The 17,754-nt window shown below is 48.8% G+C and overlaps 1 protein-coding gene across 1 annotated transcript in view; it reads right to left on the bottom strand.

Moving 5' to 3' along the window:
* The window catches only part of LOC137645459 (sorting nexin-17-like), a 169,667-nt gene that overhangs the window by 56,910 nt on the left and 95,003 nt on the right, over positions 1-17,754 (bottom strand). The window contains exon 5 of the mRNA XM_068378264.1: positions 17,154-17,238. Coding sequence (XP_068234365.1) covers positions 17,154-17,238 — 85 coding nt within the window. The remainder of the gene's footprint in view (positions 1-17,153; positions 17,239-17,754) is intronic.

Raw genomic sequence — 17,754 nt, 5'->3', positions numbered from 1 at the left:
CCCTGTACCTCACAAGTTCCTTGCTCCGCAAGGAACCATGTGGCCTACGTAAGCTTGTGTGTGAAGGAAAAAGTGTGACCCGTCCTAGGCAGTTGACCTGGAGTTCCAGAAGGAACTCTGGGCTAGGACGTTCCCAATACCACCTCGTCAGGGTATGGGGGACGCTGACTCAATACTCGGAACACAAGGAAGCATGGTTTACCTGGAGAGGTTCGAGGTCAGCTATGCAGAGACCAGGATGCTGCTTCCCCGTAGAGGGGATGATGAAGAAAGAAGTAAGGGCCAGACATACTTCTTTCGTTCATGCAGACTAAAACCTGATAACAATGCCCTCAACCTTCTGCTACCTGTCCAAAAAGGAGCCTGAGGTTAGACCAGCTGTTGTGTAGCCACCATAGAGCGATAGAAAACGTATCGATACCCCTGTGGGTCACGTCCTGCAGGAAGCGGGCTGCGAAGGTCATCAGACGCTTCCAGACTCCAGCTTGTAGCACCTGCGTCACAGAGTAGTATTACTCGAAGGCGAGGGACGTTGCGATGTATCCAACATCGTGCTGTAGGGCAACGTGACGGGGGAGGGTCTGAAGACAGGTCGAGATGAATGTCCTTGAGTCCGGGCTGAAGAGGTATATTGGTGACTCTCCCCCCATGTCCTCCTTGTGTTCCCAAATCGGCTGCAACTGAGGACAAACTGCAGCTGTTCCAAGCGCTAACCTCTCGATTCCTTACTGGCAAGAAAGAGAAGGTCTTGGGACATCAGACACAGAATGGAGACTCGAAATCTTGAATGAATCGGACCGAAGGACCGGAACCCTCAGATTCTGAGTCTAGCCAACAACTCAGGAGCGAGCCTGAATGTTGCCTTCCCCTCTTCCTTAGAAAGGGGGGAGTAGTAAGAGACCAAGAAGATTGCTTACACACTGGCCGTGGCCAGAGTGAGCAGAAGACCCAAGGCGGAATACAATCCGAGGCCTGTCGTAAAAGGGTCTTGAGAAGATCTCTTAAAGGACTAAAAGCCCGAGCCATGCTCCAAGTTGGAGGTCTTCCTCCGACTAGGGCAGGGACGATCGTAGCTTCGCATGAGCGAGGATAGATCCAGCGGGCAGGAAAAAGTTATTCCTTTAAGCCTGAAGGTCAGGGAAAGGCTGAGCGACAGGCTTCATTGCCGAGAGCGGAAAGGAGTTTCCTCCCGCCGAAAGGCAATAAGACCGTTATTGCTGGAGAAGAGGCCTCAAGGGAAGAGGTATATCTCCCACGGCACCAACCACCTTAGACTCTTCATTTTGCCTGGGAGACCCCTGTGGATGACTATCGCAGATGATGCGACCTCCGTACCGCGACTGTAGCGGGTTGTCTCTTCTAGAGGAGGAAGCGTAGTGTCTCCAGGCATGAAGCCGAAGCGACGCCCCGGTTCGGGAGAGATGTCGCAGTGTGGTTGCTTGAGTAGTCTGCGCCGTGGGAGAAGCTCTTCTGGGAGTTCCGTCAGGGGAAGCAGAGGGTCCAGAAACCGTTCTGCGCATAGTCCCAGTGGAGCTCTCCCATTGAAAGGTTAACAGACAACCTGGTCTTGTTGAGACCCATTGTCCGCAGACAAAAAGGAGGGAAGACGCAGGCGTCGAAATTGTCCCACCATCACCGGAATGCATCTTGCCAGAGTCTCGGGGTCTGAGACTGAGGGGAAGACTAGCGGAAGCCTGAGGTTCCAAGCCGTCGCGATCAGGTCCCCCAGACCAGCACTTGCTGGTTACCCAAGGTCAAAGACCCCTAGGTACACTCTCTCTATGAGGCTCTGCTCGGATAGTCTGAGAGAAACATTCCCCTGCCTGGAATGAGAGAGCCAATGGTGGTATTGAGAGAATCTCAATCATCCCGGTATCTCTACTGCAAGATGTGAAGGTGTGAAAATGCGTCCCCTGCTGGTTAGAATGAAGTCGACGCGCAACGGGGCGACTCGGCAGGAGCTGTAGGATCTGAAGAGGGGCCAGACTAAGGCCCCTAAGCCTGCCTGAATGATGGAGAGGTATCCTTCAGGTCTTGACCATAGGCCTGGACCGGAACATGTCCCCCCCCCCTTTCCTTTGACGAGTCTGAGAACCGCATCAAGAATGTGGGGAAAGGACGAGAATATCCACTACCATCAAGAGGCTCCATAGGTCAACACCCATTGCAGGTCTAATAGTTCCGCTGGTCCCATAGGGCCAGGGACTCCGGTTAAACATTGCCTGAAGCCACCGGAACTTGGATCGCCCCACATGGAACTTATCCTGAGGCGACCGTTCGGACTATAGACGGGTCAATGAGGAAAGAAGAACTAGGAAACGTTCCAAGGTAGGGCTGAAAGCTCTGCTTGACTGAGAACAGGTACTGCGACTCTCCTCAGTCTTGCCACAGTCAACCGAAAGGAAGGCTCGGAGGATGTGGTAACAGAATCTGGCGTCCCCAGGTGGTCACCCATCCAAGTACCGACGTTGCTTAACCTCGCTGGACGGACAAGAAGCGGGGTTTCCAATGTGGTAAGGCGGTTGACTCAATATCATGGCCAGATACTCCAGATGTTGAGGCAGAGGAAGAGAAGGCTCCAAGCAAAATACCATGAGCCCACACTCATGGTAAGCATCCGGAAGCTTGTCCCGGCGCTGAAGAAGGTCGAAACCCGAGCCTACCGGAGTTGACCAGCCCTCCAAACAGCAGAGGAGGCAGAAGCCTGCACCTGAGCGGCCAAGAGGAAGGCGGGGAGAGTTCTCTGGGGAAACAAACCTGCTATGCCACAGCGGGATAGCCACACTGCATCATAAGCAGGAATACTTGCAGTCTAGGCTGAATTCGACGAGCACCCTGGAAGATGGATGGAATGAAAACTGAAAGTACCGTCCTCCCGATCCAGGGTTTAAGGAGTCCTGTCGCCTTGTTACCAGTCTGATCGATTCTGCTGGTCTACGCTGGCCGAAGTTTGTTCGACAAACTTGATTAGGGCTGAGAGGTCGACTATGGACATCCCCTCTCAGATCCTTCCTTACAAGAAAGGATCGACTGAGGGGGCCGGGGGTGAAGCCGTCAATGATCCTAAGGAAGACCTTCGCCTAAGGTATGGATCATTCTGCCCAACCGGGCAACTCTGTTGACGCTATGGCATAGAGGTTCAGAGACACTGAATTCGCTGACAGAGACGGCAGGCGCGATATCCTTGGCTGCTCACAGAGATTGTGCGGGAATGGGCATCGGAAGCTGTCATTCGGATGAGTAACCTTAAGCATCCTCCCAGCGAAAAACCTGCAATCCTAGAGTTCGTGAATTCCTTTTAGGACTATGCCCCCCCGGGGGAGTCTCCCGTGCCATCTGTTCCTGACAGGAGGAAACTGCAATTGGACACCTTGTCCCAGTTGTCGTAGCCGATAACTTAGGCCGACGTGGTTGAAAGAAAAGGGCGCTGGAGCCCTGCAGAGTCTGGAAGAAAGCGCCTTGGAGGAGTGAAACCGGAAGTCGATTTACTCCGCACAGCATCTGTCTAAGTCTCTGTCCTTGGGCACAAACAAACTCTTCTCAAGGATGGAAGGGTGTCTGAGGTCGTCGACCTCCACAGATGAGACACCCGAAGGAAGCCCTCAGTCAGCGCGTCCAGATGGTACAACATCGAGCTTGTCCGCAAGTTAGATACTTAACGACGAAAGGCCAAGGTTCCTGAGCTCGGGAGGAGGAAAGTACCCTTGATCTTCCTGTAGCTTCCTTGAACCAAACCTCGGGCCGTAACCGAGGAGGGAAAGAACCTGGTAAGCTCCCAGAGGAAGAGGTAAGCAGTCACCCCTTGTCCGATGGAGAAATCTCGAACGGAAAGCCCCCACCCGCCAAAAATCCTTCCAGGGAATGACGGGGAAGGGCTAACCCAGGTTCAGGAATAGAGGAGTGTTGCTCAGATCTCCCTTAAGTTTCTCCTATTCTTGCAAGTGCCATGCTCTGTGTTTACGGGGTGAGGCAGTGTTCTGGAAATACGCTCCAGAAGAACTCACCAGGCTGGTCATGCTGCGAAAACCCCATTGGGAATCGTGGTCGCAATTGCCCTGGAGCTCGCGCGACGGGAATTCCTGGTGGTCGGCGAGCGATAACCCAGAGACGAGCAATGGATACTGCAAGAAATAAGCCGACATTTGTGCGAAGAAACACTGTAGGTTCGCGCGACGGAACACCATCCGTCTGCGCGATGGAAAAAACCGTTGGTTCGCGCGTGGGTGAACATTGGAGAGCATGAACGTAGACGTGCAGGCACGTGGGCGTGTGGGCGCGCGGTTGCACGGGCGAGCGGTCGCGCGGGCGAGCGGTCGTGAGGGTGGGCAGGTGAATGAGAGAGAGTCCGAGGCGTCGAACGCAAGCGTTAGCGCGATGGCGAGAAAACGCGCTGCTGCGTGGGCGAGGAGGACCGCTGGCGATATGGATCAACAAGCGATCGGTGGTGAGCTGGTGAGCGCTAACGCGCAGGTTGGCGATGGCGCGTTGTGTTATCTGCAGGTGGGCGATCGCGTGATGGCGAACAGCATACGCAGTTGAGGGTCGCGCGATGGTGATCAGCATGCGCAGGGTTGAGCGATGGTGATCAGCATCCGCAGGTGTGCGGTCGCGCGATGGCGATCAGCATTCGCAGTTGAGGGTCGTGCGATGGCGATCAGCATCCGCAGTTGAGGGTCGCGCGATGGCGATCAGCATCCGCAGGTGAGGGTCGCGCGATGGCGATCAGCATCCGCAGTTGAGGGTCGCGCGATGGCGATCAGCATCCGCAGTCGAGGGTCGCGCGATGGCGATCAGCATCCGCAGTCGAGGGTCGCGCGATGGCGATCAGCATCCGCAGTTGAGGGTCGCGCGATGGCGATCAGCATCCGCAGTTGAGGGTCGCGCGATGGCGATCAGCATCCGCAGTTGAGAGTCGCGCGATGGCGATCAGCATGCGCAGGTGAGCTAGTAGCTGGCGAACCATGTTCCTTCAGAAGTGTTGGAGAACGTCGGCATGCCGGCTGTAACACACGTGGGCGATCCGGAGATCGCCGGCGAGCTGATGATCGCTGGCGGGCTGATGATCGCTGACGAGCTGATGATCGCTGGCGAGCTGATGATCGCTGGCGAGCTGATGATCGCTGACGAGCTGATGATCGCTGACGAGCAGAAGGCTACGCGTGGAAGCCTGCGCAAAGAAGAAGAGTCCTTGACCCTGACCTGAACCGAAGTTCTAGATCGCGAGGGCGAACGTGGGCGCACAGGGCGCGTAACAGGAACCAACAGGAACCGCAGGGAAGATCATCTTGAAAGCGCTGACGAACAGGAGAGCGCTGATGAGCAGAAGGGCGTGCAGGGAAACCCTGACACGCAAGGGAAGAACCCCCGTGGGGGCAACCCTTTGCCCCGAAGGGATCGTTGTCCGCCGGGAGACTGATGTCCGTCGGAAGACCGCTGTCCGTCGGGAAGACCGTTGTCCGTCGGGAAGACCGTTGCCCGTCGGAAGACGAGATCAGACTGCTGTCCATCTGCACCAAGGCGGAAGATCGAGAAAAAGCAGTTGTAGGTTGCAAACGGAGATCCAAAAAGGCGCCTCAAGCACCCTTATAGGGAGATGAGAGGCCCTTACGACGAGGCGGACGGTAGGCCTTACGGCGTGGGAGAGCAACAGCAACAGAAGAAACCTCCGAAGAGGAGTCTCTATGAGTGTACTCTCTTGCGAACGAAAGAGAAACACTTCGTGGAAGAGACTGGTCAGCCAGTGACCTAAAAGGAGCAATCCTCCGAAGAGGAGCTCCTGCAGTTGCCCAGCCCCTTGAGCGAAACTGCAGGTGCGACCGCTCAGCACCAAGAGCATAGTCGCACGAAAAAAAGGCAAGAGAAGAACCCCCCAAAAGGGAAAAACTCAAGCCTGGACAGGAAAAACTTCCCTCGGAAGGAAAGTTATCCGCCCAAGGAGGCAAGCCTCCTGAGTGTTCTAAAATGAACTAGAGAGCTGTCCGTCATCACGAGAGTACTACCAGTAGAAGGAGACACGCCCCTGACGAAAATACAAGGGGGGGAGGCAGCAACAGCCGAATCCCCAGGACTCAACCAGACAGCTCACACCGTTGCTATATTACAAAAACGAACTAGATCGGTAACTGTAAAAAAAAAAAAAAAAAAAATAATATTAGTACACATTCATTCCCCCGGGAAGGCTCCGAAGAGGAATCCCGAGGGAAAGGAACAAGAATTACACAACAGGCACGTGCCCTCACAACCACTTACACTTGCGGAAGGAGAGCTGTAACCAAAACAGAATTATAACAATTATAATTATGTAACTATTTAATTATGTAATTTAAAAAAGAATGAACACTAAAGAAAGAACGAAAACCCCGAAAGGAATCGTTCTACAAGCTGAAAAACAAAAAACAACTACAATTAGATTCATAACTAATTGAGACAAACGTACGGCGTAGCAACCCCCCACACGGAAAGGAAGCTAGGCTACAAGGGCGTAGTAACACGTAGTAAAAGGGTGAACGACCTCAAGAGAGAGAGAGAGAAAGACATAAGTCAAACTAGATAGCCACCCATAAAAATACGCCGTGGTGGCCTAACTGCCGAGGCCTCCACGTAGATATCGTACACTACACACACACATCTGAAAAGGAAACTTACTTTTTTCTATACTCAAATATATATACAAACATGAAAACATGTTTACATATATATTGAGTAAATGAAAAGTAAGCGATTAAGTAAAGACAAAACAGACAATGGCTGCCAAGTGAGGACCAAGACAGAGACGTCTGTCACAGTCCGAGCCAAAAGTGAAAGTGAGTATTCACCTGTGTGTGAGGGGGAGGAGGGGTAGCTAGCTACCACTCCCCTACCCCCCCGCTAACTAGCGCGGGGGTAATACACCCTCGTTAAATTCTAATGGCTCGCCATTTCAGCTACGCTAAAAGTAATACCCTTTGTAAATAGCGTGGTTTGTATTTCGGTTACGGAACAACTTCGATTTCAGAATGAACACGTTGAGCGCGCTCACATCCAGCACTGGTCTCCAACCCCCTGAGTTCTTTGGAACTAGGAAGAGGCGGTTGTAAAAGCCTGGAGACTGGTGGTTTAGCGTCTTCTCCAAAAGGGACACCTGTATGAGCAAAGCTTGTCTTCTTGCGTCCTCCCGGTACCTGGGAGAGACATCTATCGGCTCTTGGACTAGAGGGGGTTTCTTTACAAAGGGTATTTTGTATCCCTCCTATAACAAGACGACAGACCACTGATCTGCTCCTCTTCTCTCCCAAGCCTGCCAGAAGTTCTTCAATCTGGCTCCTACTGCTGCCTGAAGTTGCGGGCAGTCAGACTCTGCCACGACTTGATCTAGCTCCCCTCCTTTTACCTCGTCTTCCATCAGAGCGAGAGTTGCCTCTGTTGGAGGCTCTACCACGAAAGGGAGGAATGAACCTAGATGCAGGGGTCTCCACCTTCGGTCTGCTGCCTGAAAACGACGAAGGCAGCACCTTGCGAGCCGTTTTAGATACCAGGTCATGGGTGTCCTTCAATGCTAGCGATGAAGCTATTTCCCTCACAAGTTCTTGGGGGAAAAAGTGAACGAGAAAGCGGTGCAAACAGAAGCTCCGACTTCTGACAAGGAGTAACTCCCGTAGCCAGGAAGGAGCACAGCGTTTCTCTCTTCTTAAGGAAACCCGCCGTAAAAAGAGCAGCCAGTTCATTTGATCCATCCCTTATGGCTTTGTCCATGCAGGATATAATCTGAACCACACTCATTATTATTAAAAAAGCAAACACAGACTGCAAAGATCTATTCTTGGACTGCAGCCAGTTTCCTAAAAGTTTCAAGGCTTCTAGCAAGACCTAGAAAGAACCATCTTAGTATAAGAAGATGTCGAAGTTGCTGCTCCCAGGGTAAACTTCTATGAGGCAAGAACTCTTCTAAAACATCCAGCGAGGAAAGGTGTGTAACAGCCTCTTCCTCAGACAAGAGTCCAACTGAAGTATGGAAGTTTTGATGGCCTGTTTGGTTGGGCGATTCTGACGCTAGGCGTCGCATACGACTGCGCATCAACTTGGCGAAAGAAGAGGCCAACTTGACGTACGATGTCACGTATAACTTGACATATAGAGTCACAAGAAAGGAGCTGAACGTCACGTCTAACTTGCTGTTCGACTTCACGTCAAACTTGCTGTTCGACTTCACGTCTAACTTGCTGTTCGACTTACGTCAAACTTGTTGTTCGACTTACGTCAAACTTGCTGTTCGACTTCACATAACTGGACGTATAGCGTCACAAGAATGGAGCTGAAAGTCACTTCTAACTTGCTCTTCGACTTAACGTCTAACTTGACGTACGACGTAGCGTAAAGCGGTCGCGCGAAAATCTTCGCCCGCTACTACGACCGCTCACTGGGAAGCTTAAACGTTTGCGGTAAAGCTTTCGATACGCAAGAGGAGTTACCTTATAGCCAGCAGACTAAAAAGACTGCATTAGCAAGGACAGCCTGTAGCTGCATGTCCTCTGTCACGCACATCATACGAGGACGATGTAAACTTAACCTAACCTTTCCTAGGGTGAGGGTGAACGTCCTGTGATACGACATCAGGAACGCTCGAGGGGACGCCTGCTTGAGCGGCTACACCTCTCGTACCCTTTCGCCGATCGACATTCCTTCTCCCAGGGGTTGGGGAGCTTGAAAGAGGTCTAAGGCTAGGTGAACGACAGGTTCAAGCAGACGCACCCTCCACTGCACTGAACACATTAACTGCACTAACACTGGCACTTTAGTGATTTACCTAGGACAAAAGTTAACCCCCGTCCGTAGCAAGAAATTCTCCCTTAACCCAAAAGGCTAGGATCGCGAAATATGTCCTTTAGTGTAGGCTCATCAGTACATGTAATAATTAGTAAACATATATATATATATATATATATATATATATATATATATATATATATATATATATATATATATATATATATATATATATATATATATATATATATATATATATATAGTAATGTAAAAGTGAAATATATAAAGTATAAGTTAAAAAGGTTCAGTGACTTGGGACGAGAATAAAAAACTAGATCGCGAAGAACTACGTTTTCTCTCTCTCTCTCTCCCTGTACAGTGACTTGGGACGAGAATAAAAAACTAGATCGCGAAGAACTACTGTACGTTTTCTCTCTCTCTCTCCCTATACAGTGACTTGGGACCAGAATAAATATCTGGATCGAGAAGAACTACGTTTTCTCTCTCTCTCTCTCTCTCTCTCTCTCTCTCTCTCTCTCTCTCTCTCTCTCTCTCTCTCTCTCTCTCTAAGTTACGAGAGTAATGGCTCAAGCCACTCACTCTCCGACAATAAAAGGCTATTTGACTAAAGAAAAATACTAAAAGAACTATTCAATTGCAAAATAACATGTTCCTTTTCTCTAATACACCTTAAAAATTGATACAAAGTGAAAACGTAATATCATGACGATATACTGAAAACTGCGTAGCATAAATAAACTGAACGCTAGTTAATCTTTGAAAACAGATCGAAGACTATCCAAAGAAAATTTCTTTTAAAAAGACAAAAATTTTCTTAAAATATTTTCTTAAACTATTCATCACATCGATCCATAAAAATACATAATTTACTCGGCATTTAGTACAAATGGAGTGGGGATCAATTGAGGCCTAAGGAAGGCGGGTCTTAAAGCCTTTCACACACTTCCTATACACTGGGGAAGAGTCGGTCATTATGGAATATCCAGAGAGAGATCAAACAAGCAAGGGTCAAAATAGTCAAAACAAAAAGAGTTTCAGGAAAAATCGTAAGATAATCCAATCAAGCGAAAGTCATTAACCAAAAAACAAGTACTTCACCAAAGCTGTTGCAAACTTGAAGGTTATGCGCAAGCATGAAAGTTCCAATGTTGTCGCCACAGCGGCAGAGAAGAACTGAGGACTTGAGGAATGGTTCCAGTATCCTGACGAGTGGTGGCGCTAGTAGTACACCTAGCTACCCAATCTTCGATTGCCTGCGAGTTTTGAATTTTCTGCCGGACGTCAGAGACGTTAGCTATATATGTATCCACCGGCTAAGTTAAATGTTTAAAAAACAACCATAATGAAGACATTACCATTTATGACAGCAACAACGCTATCTACGAAGTCGTGTTTCCAAGATTTAAGAGCAATAGCCTTTATAAGGTTCTCTAACTTATTCAGTCTATTGTTACCATAACTTCTCGTACTATACTCTTCCTATCTTAAAACTCTGCCTTATGTTATTACTACTTATGTCTAATATATTCAGTGTGTCAACATTATGATATTGGTCCTTTACCAACAAGTACTGCATTTAATTTTGATTTCAGATTTCAAAATGCATGTACAATATACAGTAGTACAGTACTATTACTCATTTAAAACTGGAAGTTCAATACTGAACTTCTGAATCAATTAATGACAAAAAAACAAAAGATGAGTTTCTTATTTTCATAAACAAAAGCTCTTAACACAGTCTTACTTAATCCCTTTAGCATAATTTTTTTTGTTAAAGAAACATTCTGGGCACTTTTGATTTCTTAAATAGCTAGTGTGCATACTTCATCTTAAAAAGAACTGAAAAAAACTCAAAAGGCAAACACTCAAATCCCAAAAACACAAAACACGTTATTTTCATTAGTAAAATAAATTTTTGAATATACTTACCCAGTGATCATGTAGCTGTCAGCTCTGCTGCCCGACAGAAAAAACCTACGGACGGAATACGCCAGCGATCGCTATACAGGTGGGGGTGTACATCAACAGCGCCATCTGTCGAGTAGGTACTCAAGTACTTCATGTCAACACAGAACCAATTTTCTCCTCGGTCCACTGCGTCTCTATTGGGGAGGAAGGGTGGGTCCTTTAATTTATGATCACCGGGTAAGTATATTCAAAAATTTATTTTACTAATGAAAATAACATTTTTCAATATTAAACTTACCCGGTGATCATGTAGCTGATTCACACCCAGGGGGGTGGGTAGAGACCAGCATACATGTTAACATTAAAAGCTAAGTATTCCGTATTTCATTTTAGCAGTTATTCAAAATAACAAACATAAAATTAATAAGTACCTGGTAAGGAAGTCGACTTGAACAATTACTCTGCCTTTTTAAGTACGTCTTCCTTACTGAGCCTCGCGATCCTCATAGGATGCTGAGCGACTCCTAGGAGCTGAAGTATGAAGGGTTGCAACCCATACTAAAGGACCTCATCAAAACCTCTAATCTAGGCGCTTCTCAAGAAAAGAATTTGACCACCCGCCAAATCAACCAGGATGCGAAAGGCTTCTTAGCCTTCCGTACAACCCAAAAACAACAATAAAAACATTTCAAGAGAAAGATTAAAAAAGGTTATGGGATTATGGGAATGTAGTGGTTGAGCCCTCACCTACTACTGCACTCACTGCTACGAATGGTCCCAGGGTGTAGCAGTTCTCGTAAAGAGACTGGACATCTTTAAGGTAAAATGATGCGAACACTGACTTGCTTCTCCAATAGGCTGCATCCATTACACTCTGCAGAGATCTGTTTTGTTTGAAGGCCACTGAAGTTGCGACAGCTCTAACTTCATGTGTCCTTACCTTCAGCAAAGCATGGTCTTCCTCATTCAGATGTGAATGAGCTTCTCTAATCAAAAGTCTGATATAATAAGAAACTGCGTTCTTCGACATCGGTAAAGAAGGTTTCTTAATAGAGCACCATAAAGCTTCTGATTGTCCTCGTAATGGTTTAGTACGTCTTAAATAGTACTTAAGAGCTCTTATTGGGCATAGGACTCTTTCTTGTTCATTTCCAACCAAGAATGTCGAACGATTTGGGCCAAGGACGAGAAGGGAGTTCGTTTTTGGCTAAAAAACCAAGCTGTAAGGAACATGTAGCCATTTCAGATGTAAATCCTATGTTCCTGCTGAAGGCGTGTATCTCACTGACTCTTTTAGCTGTTGCTAAGCAGACGAGGAAAAGTGTCTTCAAAGTGAGATCTTTAAAAGAGGCTGATTGAAGCGGTTCGAACCTTGCTGACATAAGGAACCTTAAAACCACGTCTAAGTTCCAACCTGGTGTGGCCAACCGACGCTCCTTCGAGGTCTCAAAAGACTTAAGGAGGTCCTGTAGATCTTTGTTGTTGGAAAGATCTAAGCCTCTGTGACGGAAGACTGCTGCCAACATGCTTCTGTAACCTTTGATCGTTTGAGCTGAAAGGGATCTTTCCTTCCTTAGGTATAAAAGGAAGTCAGCTATCTGAGTTACAGAGGTACTGGTTGAGGATACTGATTTCGCCTTGCACCAGCTTCGGAAGATTTCCCACTTTGACTGGTAGACTTTGAGAGTGGATGTCCTCCTCGCTCTAGCAATCGCTCTGGCTGCCTCCTTCGAAAAGCCTCTAGCTCTTGAGAGTCTTTCGATAGTCTGAAGGCAGTCAGACGAAGAGCGTGGAGGCTTGGGTGTACCTTCTTTACATGCGGCTGACGCAGAAGGTCCACTCTTAGGGGAAGTGTTCTGGGAACGTCTACTAGCCATTGCAGTACCTCGGTGAACCATTCTCTCGCGGGCCAGAGGGGAGCAACCAACGTCAACCTTGTCCCTTCGTGAGAGGCGAACTTCTGCAGTACTCTGTTGACAATCTTGAACGGGGGGAACGCATAAAGGTCTAGATGGGACCAATCCAGAAGAAAGGCATCTATATGAACTGCTGCTGGGTCCGGAATCGGTGAGCAATAATTTGGGAGCCTCTTGGTCATCGAGGTAGCGAACAGATCTATGGTAAGCTGACCCCACAAGGCCCATAGTCTGTTGCAAACATTCTTGTGAAGGGTCCACTCTGTTGGGATAATTTGACCCTTCCGGCTGAGGCGGTCTGCCATGACATTCATGTCGCCTTGAATGAACCTCGTTACTAGGGATATGTTTCGATCTCTTGACCAGGTGAGGAGGTCCCTTGCGATCTCGTACAACGTCATCGAATGAGTCCCTCCTTGCTTGGAGATGTACGCCAAGGCTGTGGTGTTGTCGGAGTTCACCTCCACCACCTTGCCTAGAAGGAGGGACTTGAAGCTTCTCAAGGCCAGATGAACTGCCAGTAGCTCCTTGCAGTTGATGTGCAGCGCTCTTTGATCCAAATTCCACGTGCCCGAGCATTCCCGACCGTCCAGTGTCGCACCCCAGCCCGTGTCCGATGCGTCCGAGAAGAGAAGGTGGTCGGGGGTCTGAACAGCCAGTGGCAGACCCTCCCTGAGAAGAATGTTGTTCTTCCACCAAGTCAGTGAAGACTTCATCTTCTCGGAAATAGGAACCGAGACCGCTTCTAGCGTCTTGTCCTTTCTCCAGTGAGCAGCTAGGTGAAACTGAAGGGGTCGGAGGTGGAGTCTCCCTAACGCGATGAACTGGTCCAGCGATGAAAGCGTCCCTATCAGACTCATCCACTGTCTGACTGAACATCGGTTCTTCTTCAGCATGCTCTGGATGCATTCTTGGGCTTGACTGATTCTGGGGGCCGACGGAAAAGCCCGAAAAGCTTGACTCTGAATCTCCATTCCTAGGTATACTATAGTTTGGGATGGGACGAATTGGGACTTCTCCATATTGACCAGGAGACCCAATTCCTTGGTCAGATCCAGAGTCCATTCTAGATTCTCCAGACAGCGACGACTTGACGCAGCTCTTAAAAGCCAGTCGTCCAAATAGAGGGAGGCTCTGATGTCTGCTAAATGCAGGAATTTGGCAATATTCCTCATCAGTTTGGTAAACACTAGAGGTGCCGTGCTTAGGCCAAAGCACAGGGCTTGGAAATGGTATACAACCTTCCCGAAAACGAACCTTAGAAAAGGTTGGGAATCTGGGTGGATGGGGACGTGAAAGTACGCGTCCTTTAGGTCTAACGAGACCATCCAGTCTTCCTTCCTGACCGATGCTAGAACCGACTTTGTCGTCTCCATGGTGAACGTCTGCTTTGTGACAAAGACATTCAGAGCACTGACGTCGAGCACCGGTCTCCACCCTCCTGTCTTCTTCGCCACTAAGAAGAGACGGTTGTAGAAGCCCGGGGATTGATGGTCCCGGACTATGACTACCGCTCCCTTTTGTAGTAAGAGAGACACCTCTTGCTGTAAAGCTAGCCTCTTGTCCTCCTCTCTGTACCTGGGAGAGAGGTCGATGGGAGTTGTTGCTAGAGGGGGCTTGCGCAAGAATGGAATCCTGTACCCCTCTCTGAGTAACTTCACAGACTGTGTGTCTGCGCCCCTGTTCTCCAGGCCTGCCAGTAGTTCTTGAGCCTGGCTCCCACTGCTGTCTGAAGAAGGTGGCAGTCAGACTCTGCCTCTAGAGGACTTGGAACCCTTCTTCTTGTTGCCACGTTGACTTTCGGCACGAGTACCTCCTCTGCTGGAGGCTCTGCCACGAAAGGGCGGAATGAACCTTGACGCTGGTGTGTCCATCCTGGGTCTAGGCACGGAGGGTAAAGAGGTGGCTTTGCGTGCGGATGACGCCACCAGGTCATGAGTGTCTTTCTGGATCAAGGAGGCGGCAATCTCCTTGATCAACTCTTCAGGGAAGAGACACTTCGAGAGCGGAGCAAACATCAGTTCCGACTTTTGACATGGGGTGACTCCCGCTGACAAGAAGGAGCAAAGGTGATCCCGCTTCTTGAGAACTCCAGACACGAAAGAAGCCGCAAGCTCGCTAGACCCATCCCGTATGGCTTTGTCCATGCAGGACATAATGAGCATGGAAGATTCCTTATCAGAAGGGGAGGTCTTCCTGCTCAACGCTCCCAAACACCAGTCCAGGAAGTTAAAGACTTCGAATGCACGGAAAACTCCCTTCATAAGATGGTCCATATCCGAAGGAGTCCAGCAAATCTTGGAGCGTCTCATAGCCAGCCTGCGGGGAGAGTCTACCAGACTTGAGAAGTCACCCTGGGCAGAGGCAGGAACTCCCAAGCCAAGAACCTCTCCCGTGGCATACCAGACGCTAGATCTGGAAGCAAGCTTGGCCGGGGGAAACATGAAGGATGTCTTCCCAAGTTGCTTTTTGGCCTGCAACCACTCTCCCAGTACCCTTAAAGCTCTCTTGGACGAGCGAGCGAGTACGAGCTTCGTAAAGGCAGGAGCTGCTGACTGCATGCCTAAAGCGAACTCAGAGGGAGGTGAGCGTGGAGCTGCAGACACAAACTGGTCCGGATACAAATCCTTAAACAGCGCAAGCACTTTCCTAAAGTCTAAGGAGGGAGGCGTAGTCTTGGGTTCGTCGATGTCTGAGTGTTGGTCGTCAAGATGAGCAGCTTCGTCATCATCAGAGAGTCCATCGTCTGAATGCTGAGGAGGAAGCGGCAAAGGAGAAGATAAAAGCTGGACGGCTGAGTCCGGCAGCACGGGTGCATGCGTAGCTGCACTGGATCTAACGTCATGCCGCTGTTGGTCAGTCTGAGAACTGGCAACAACCATAGCTGAGTGGGGGCGCATAGTGGAGACCACCGTGGGTTGCGGAGGCTGACGCACCGCGTCAAAACACGGCAGCTTAACTCCACCCTCCTGTTGTTGTGGTAGCTCACGCACGTCAACGGAGGGTTCCGCGCGTCGGCGAACATCAACTTGCGTCTGGCAGGGTCGACTGCGCATAGGTGGTGGAGCTCTCACAGCCGGAGTGTGGGAGCAGGCAGCCTCAGCGTCAGCTGGGCGCACAACCGTGGCTGGTTGTAGGCTAACGGGTGCAGCGTCAACCTTCTCCGCACGATACTCCTGCATAAAGGAAGCTAGCTGAGTCTGCATAGACTGCAGCAAAGACCACTTAGGGTCTACAGCAGCTGGTGCGGCAACAGACGGAGTTATTGCCTGCTGCGGTACCACTTTGCCTCTCTTAGGAGGTGTGCAGTCGTCGGAGGACTGCAGCGAGTCCGAACTGACCCAGTGGCTACACCTGGGCCGTTGGACTTGCTCGGAAGGGACCTTGCGTTTGAGAGGTTGTGAGACCTTGGTCCAGCGTTTCTGTCGAGAAACCTCTTCCGCAGACGAGGAATGAACGGGCTCACTCGTCTTCTTGTGGGTGGGACGATCTCGGCAAGATACGTCCGCAACCACGGAGGGAACGTCTGTCCGCTGATTAAAGCCTGTCGAACCCTTTGGTCGTACAACATTGCTCCTCCCCTGGGCTTGGGAGCTTGCAAGAGGTCCCGGACTGGGAGGACGACAGGCACGAACAGACGCACCCTCATGCGTAACACTGACACTTTTCACTGCACTGACACTCACTTCACTTCCCACTGCACTTTTACCTTTCAACTCCCTGACGTCAGCCATGAGTTGATTGCGGTCATTCGCCAATGACTCGACTCTCTCACCTAGAGCCTGGATGGCGCGCATCATATCTGCCATCGGAGGTTGATGAGAGCTAGTAGGAGGGTCGGGTGCAACCACTACAGGGGAAGGAATAGGTTGTGGGGCATGGGGAGAGGAAAAATCAATTGAGCGAGACGAACTCCTCCTGATCCTATCCTTCTCTAGCCTACGTGCATATTTCAGGAATTCTTGAAAATCGAATTCCGAAAGCCCAACGCATTCCTCACATCGATCTTCCAATTGACAGGCTTTACCCCTACAATTGGAACAAACGGTGTGCGGATCGATAGAGGCCTTCGGAAGACGCCTAGAACAGTCCCTAGCGCTACACTTCCTGTACTTAGGGACTTGAGCAGGGTCAGACATCTTGAATTAGTCAAAGGGGGGAATCCAAAATCTATCCAAGTCGTCAACAAATAATCCAAAATCTAACAAAAGAATGCGAGAAAGTATTGAAGATAACTTCTGCACAGCGAAAGCTAATAACCAGAAAGAATACTTCACCAAATAACGTGAAAATCAATCCAGAAAACAACAGCGTATTTAGTAGGTCTTGCCGGTGGCACGACAGAGAGAAAATTGGTTCTGTGTTGACATGAAGTACTTGAGTACCTACTCGACAGATGGCGCTGTTGATGTACACCCCCACCTGTATAGCGATCGCTGGCATATTCCGTCCGTAGGTTTTTTCTGTCGGGCAGCAGAGCTGACAGCTATATGATCACCGGGTAAGTTTAATATTGAAAAACTAAGTGTTTGAGAATTCTGAACAACATTGTACTGCTATACTTACTTTTTCCTTAAAACTATTCTGTGTAGTCCTTTCAGGCATCTCTGAGATATATAAGGGCTTTCAAAGTCCTGCAATCTTTTCACAACTGGAAAAAAATTAACAGTTTTACATTAAAAATATTTTATGCTTGATATAATATTTGTTCATACAATTTAACAAGAGATTAAATAAAACAATTAACATAATCTTTTAATTTTATTTAAACCCCTTGATGCAATGAGCTAGTGTAAATTTCTCACTTTTGAGTGCCAAGCATCGTTTGGTTAGCAAAAAATTGTGGCAAAATATTTTTTGTAAGTGTTCTAGCGCTGTAAGTTTCTGCACTAAAGAGCTCACCTTGGTCTTTTATTTTCTTTAGTAATTTGGTAAACTAGACCTCTGATAGTGGTTTTAACACGCCCCAGTTACTAAACCAACACCCTATAAGGGTGAGCGAGCTGAGTATATTCCTGGCATTCCATTCAACTTTTTTCTCTGGTATATTTAGCAGTATCTATACCTTAGAAATGGTGCTATAAGGAGCAGTGGAACAACTGCCCAAAGTGGCAGGCAGCTACATTCTACATTCTACAGCAAGGGTACTAATATCTCTTAGACTATA

The sequence above is a fragment of the Palaemon carinicauda genome, chromosome 8 (genome assembly GCF_036898095.1).
Source record: "Palaemon carinicauda isolate YSFRI2023 chromosome 8, ASM3689809v2, whole genome shotgun sequence".
Classification (NCBI taxonomy): Eukaryota; Metazoa; Arthropoda; class Malacostraca; order Decapoda; family Palaemonidae; genus Palaemon; species Palaemon carinicauda.
The sequence above is the reverse complement of the archived record's forward strand: the minus strand, read 5'-3'. Positions and strand labels throughout refer to the sequence as shown.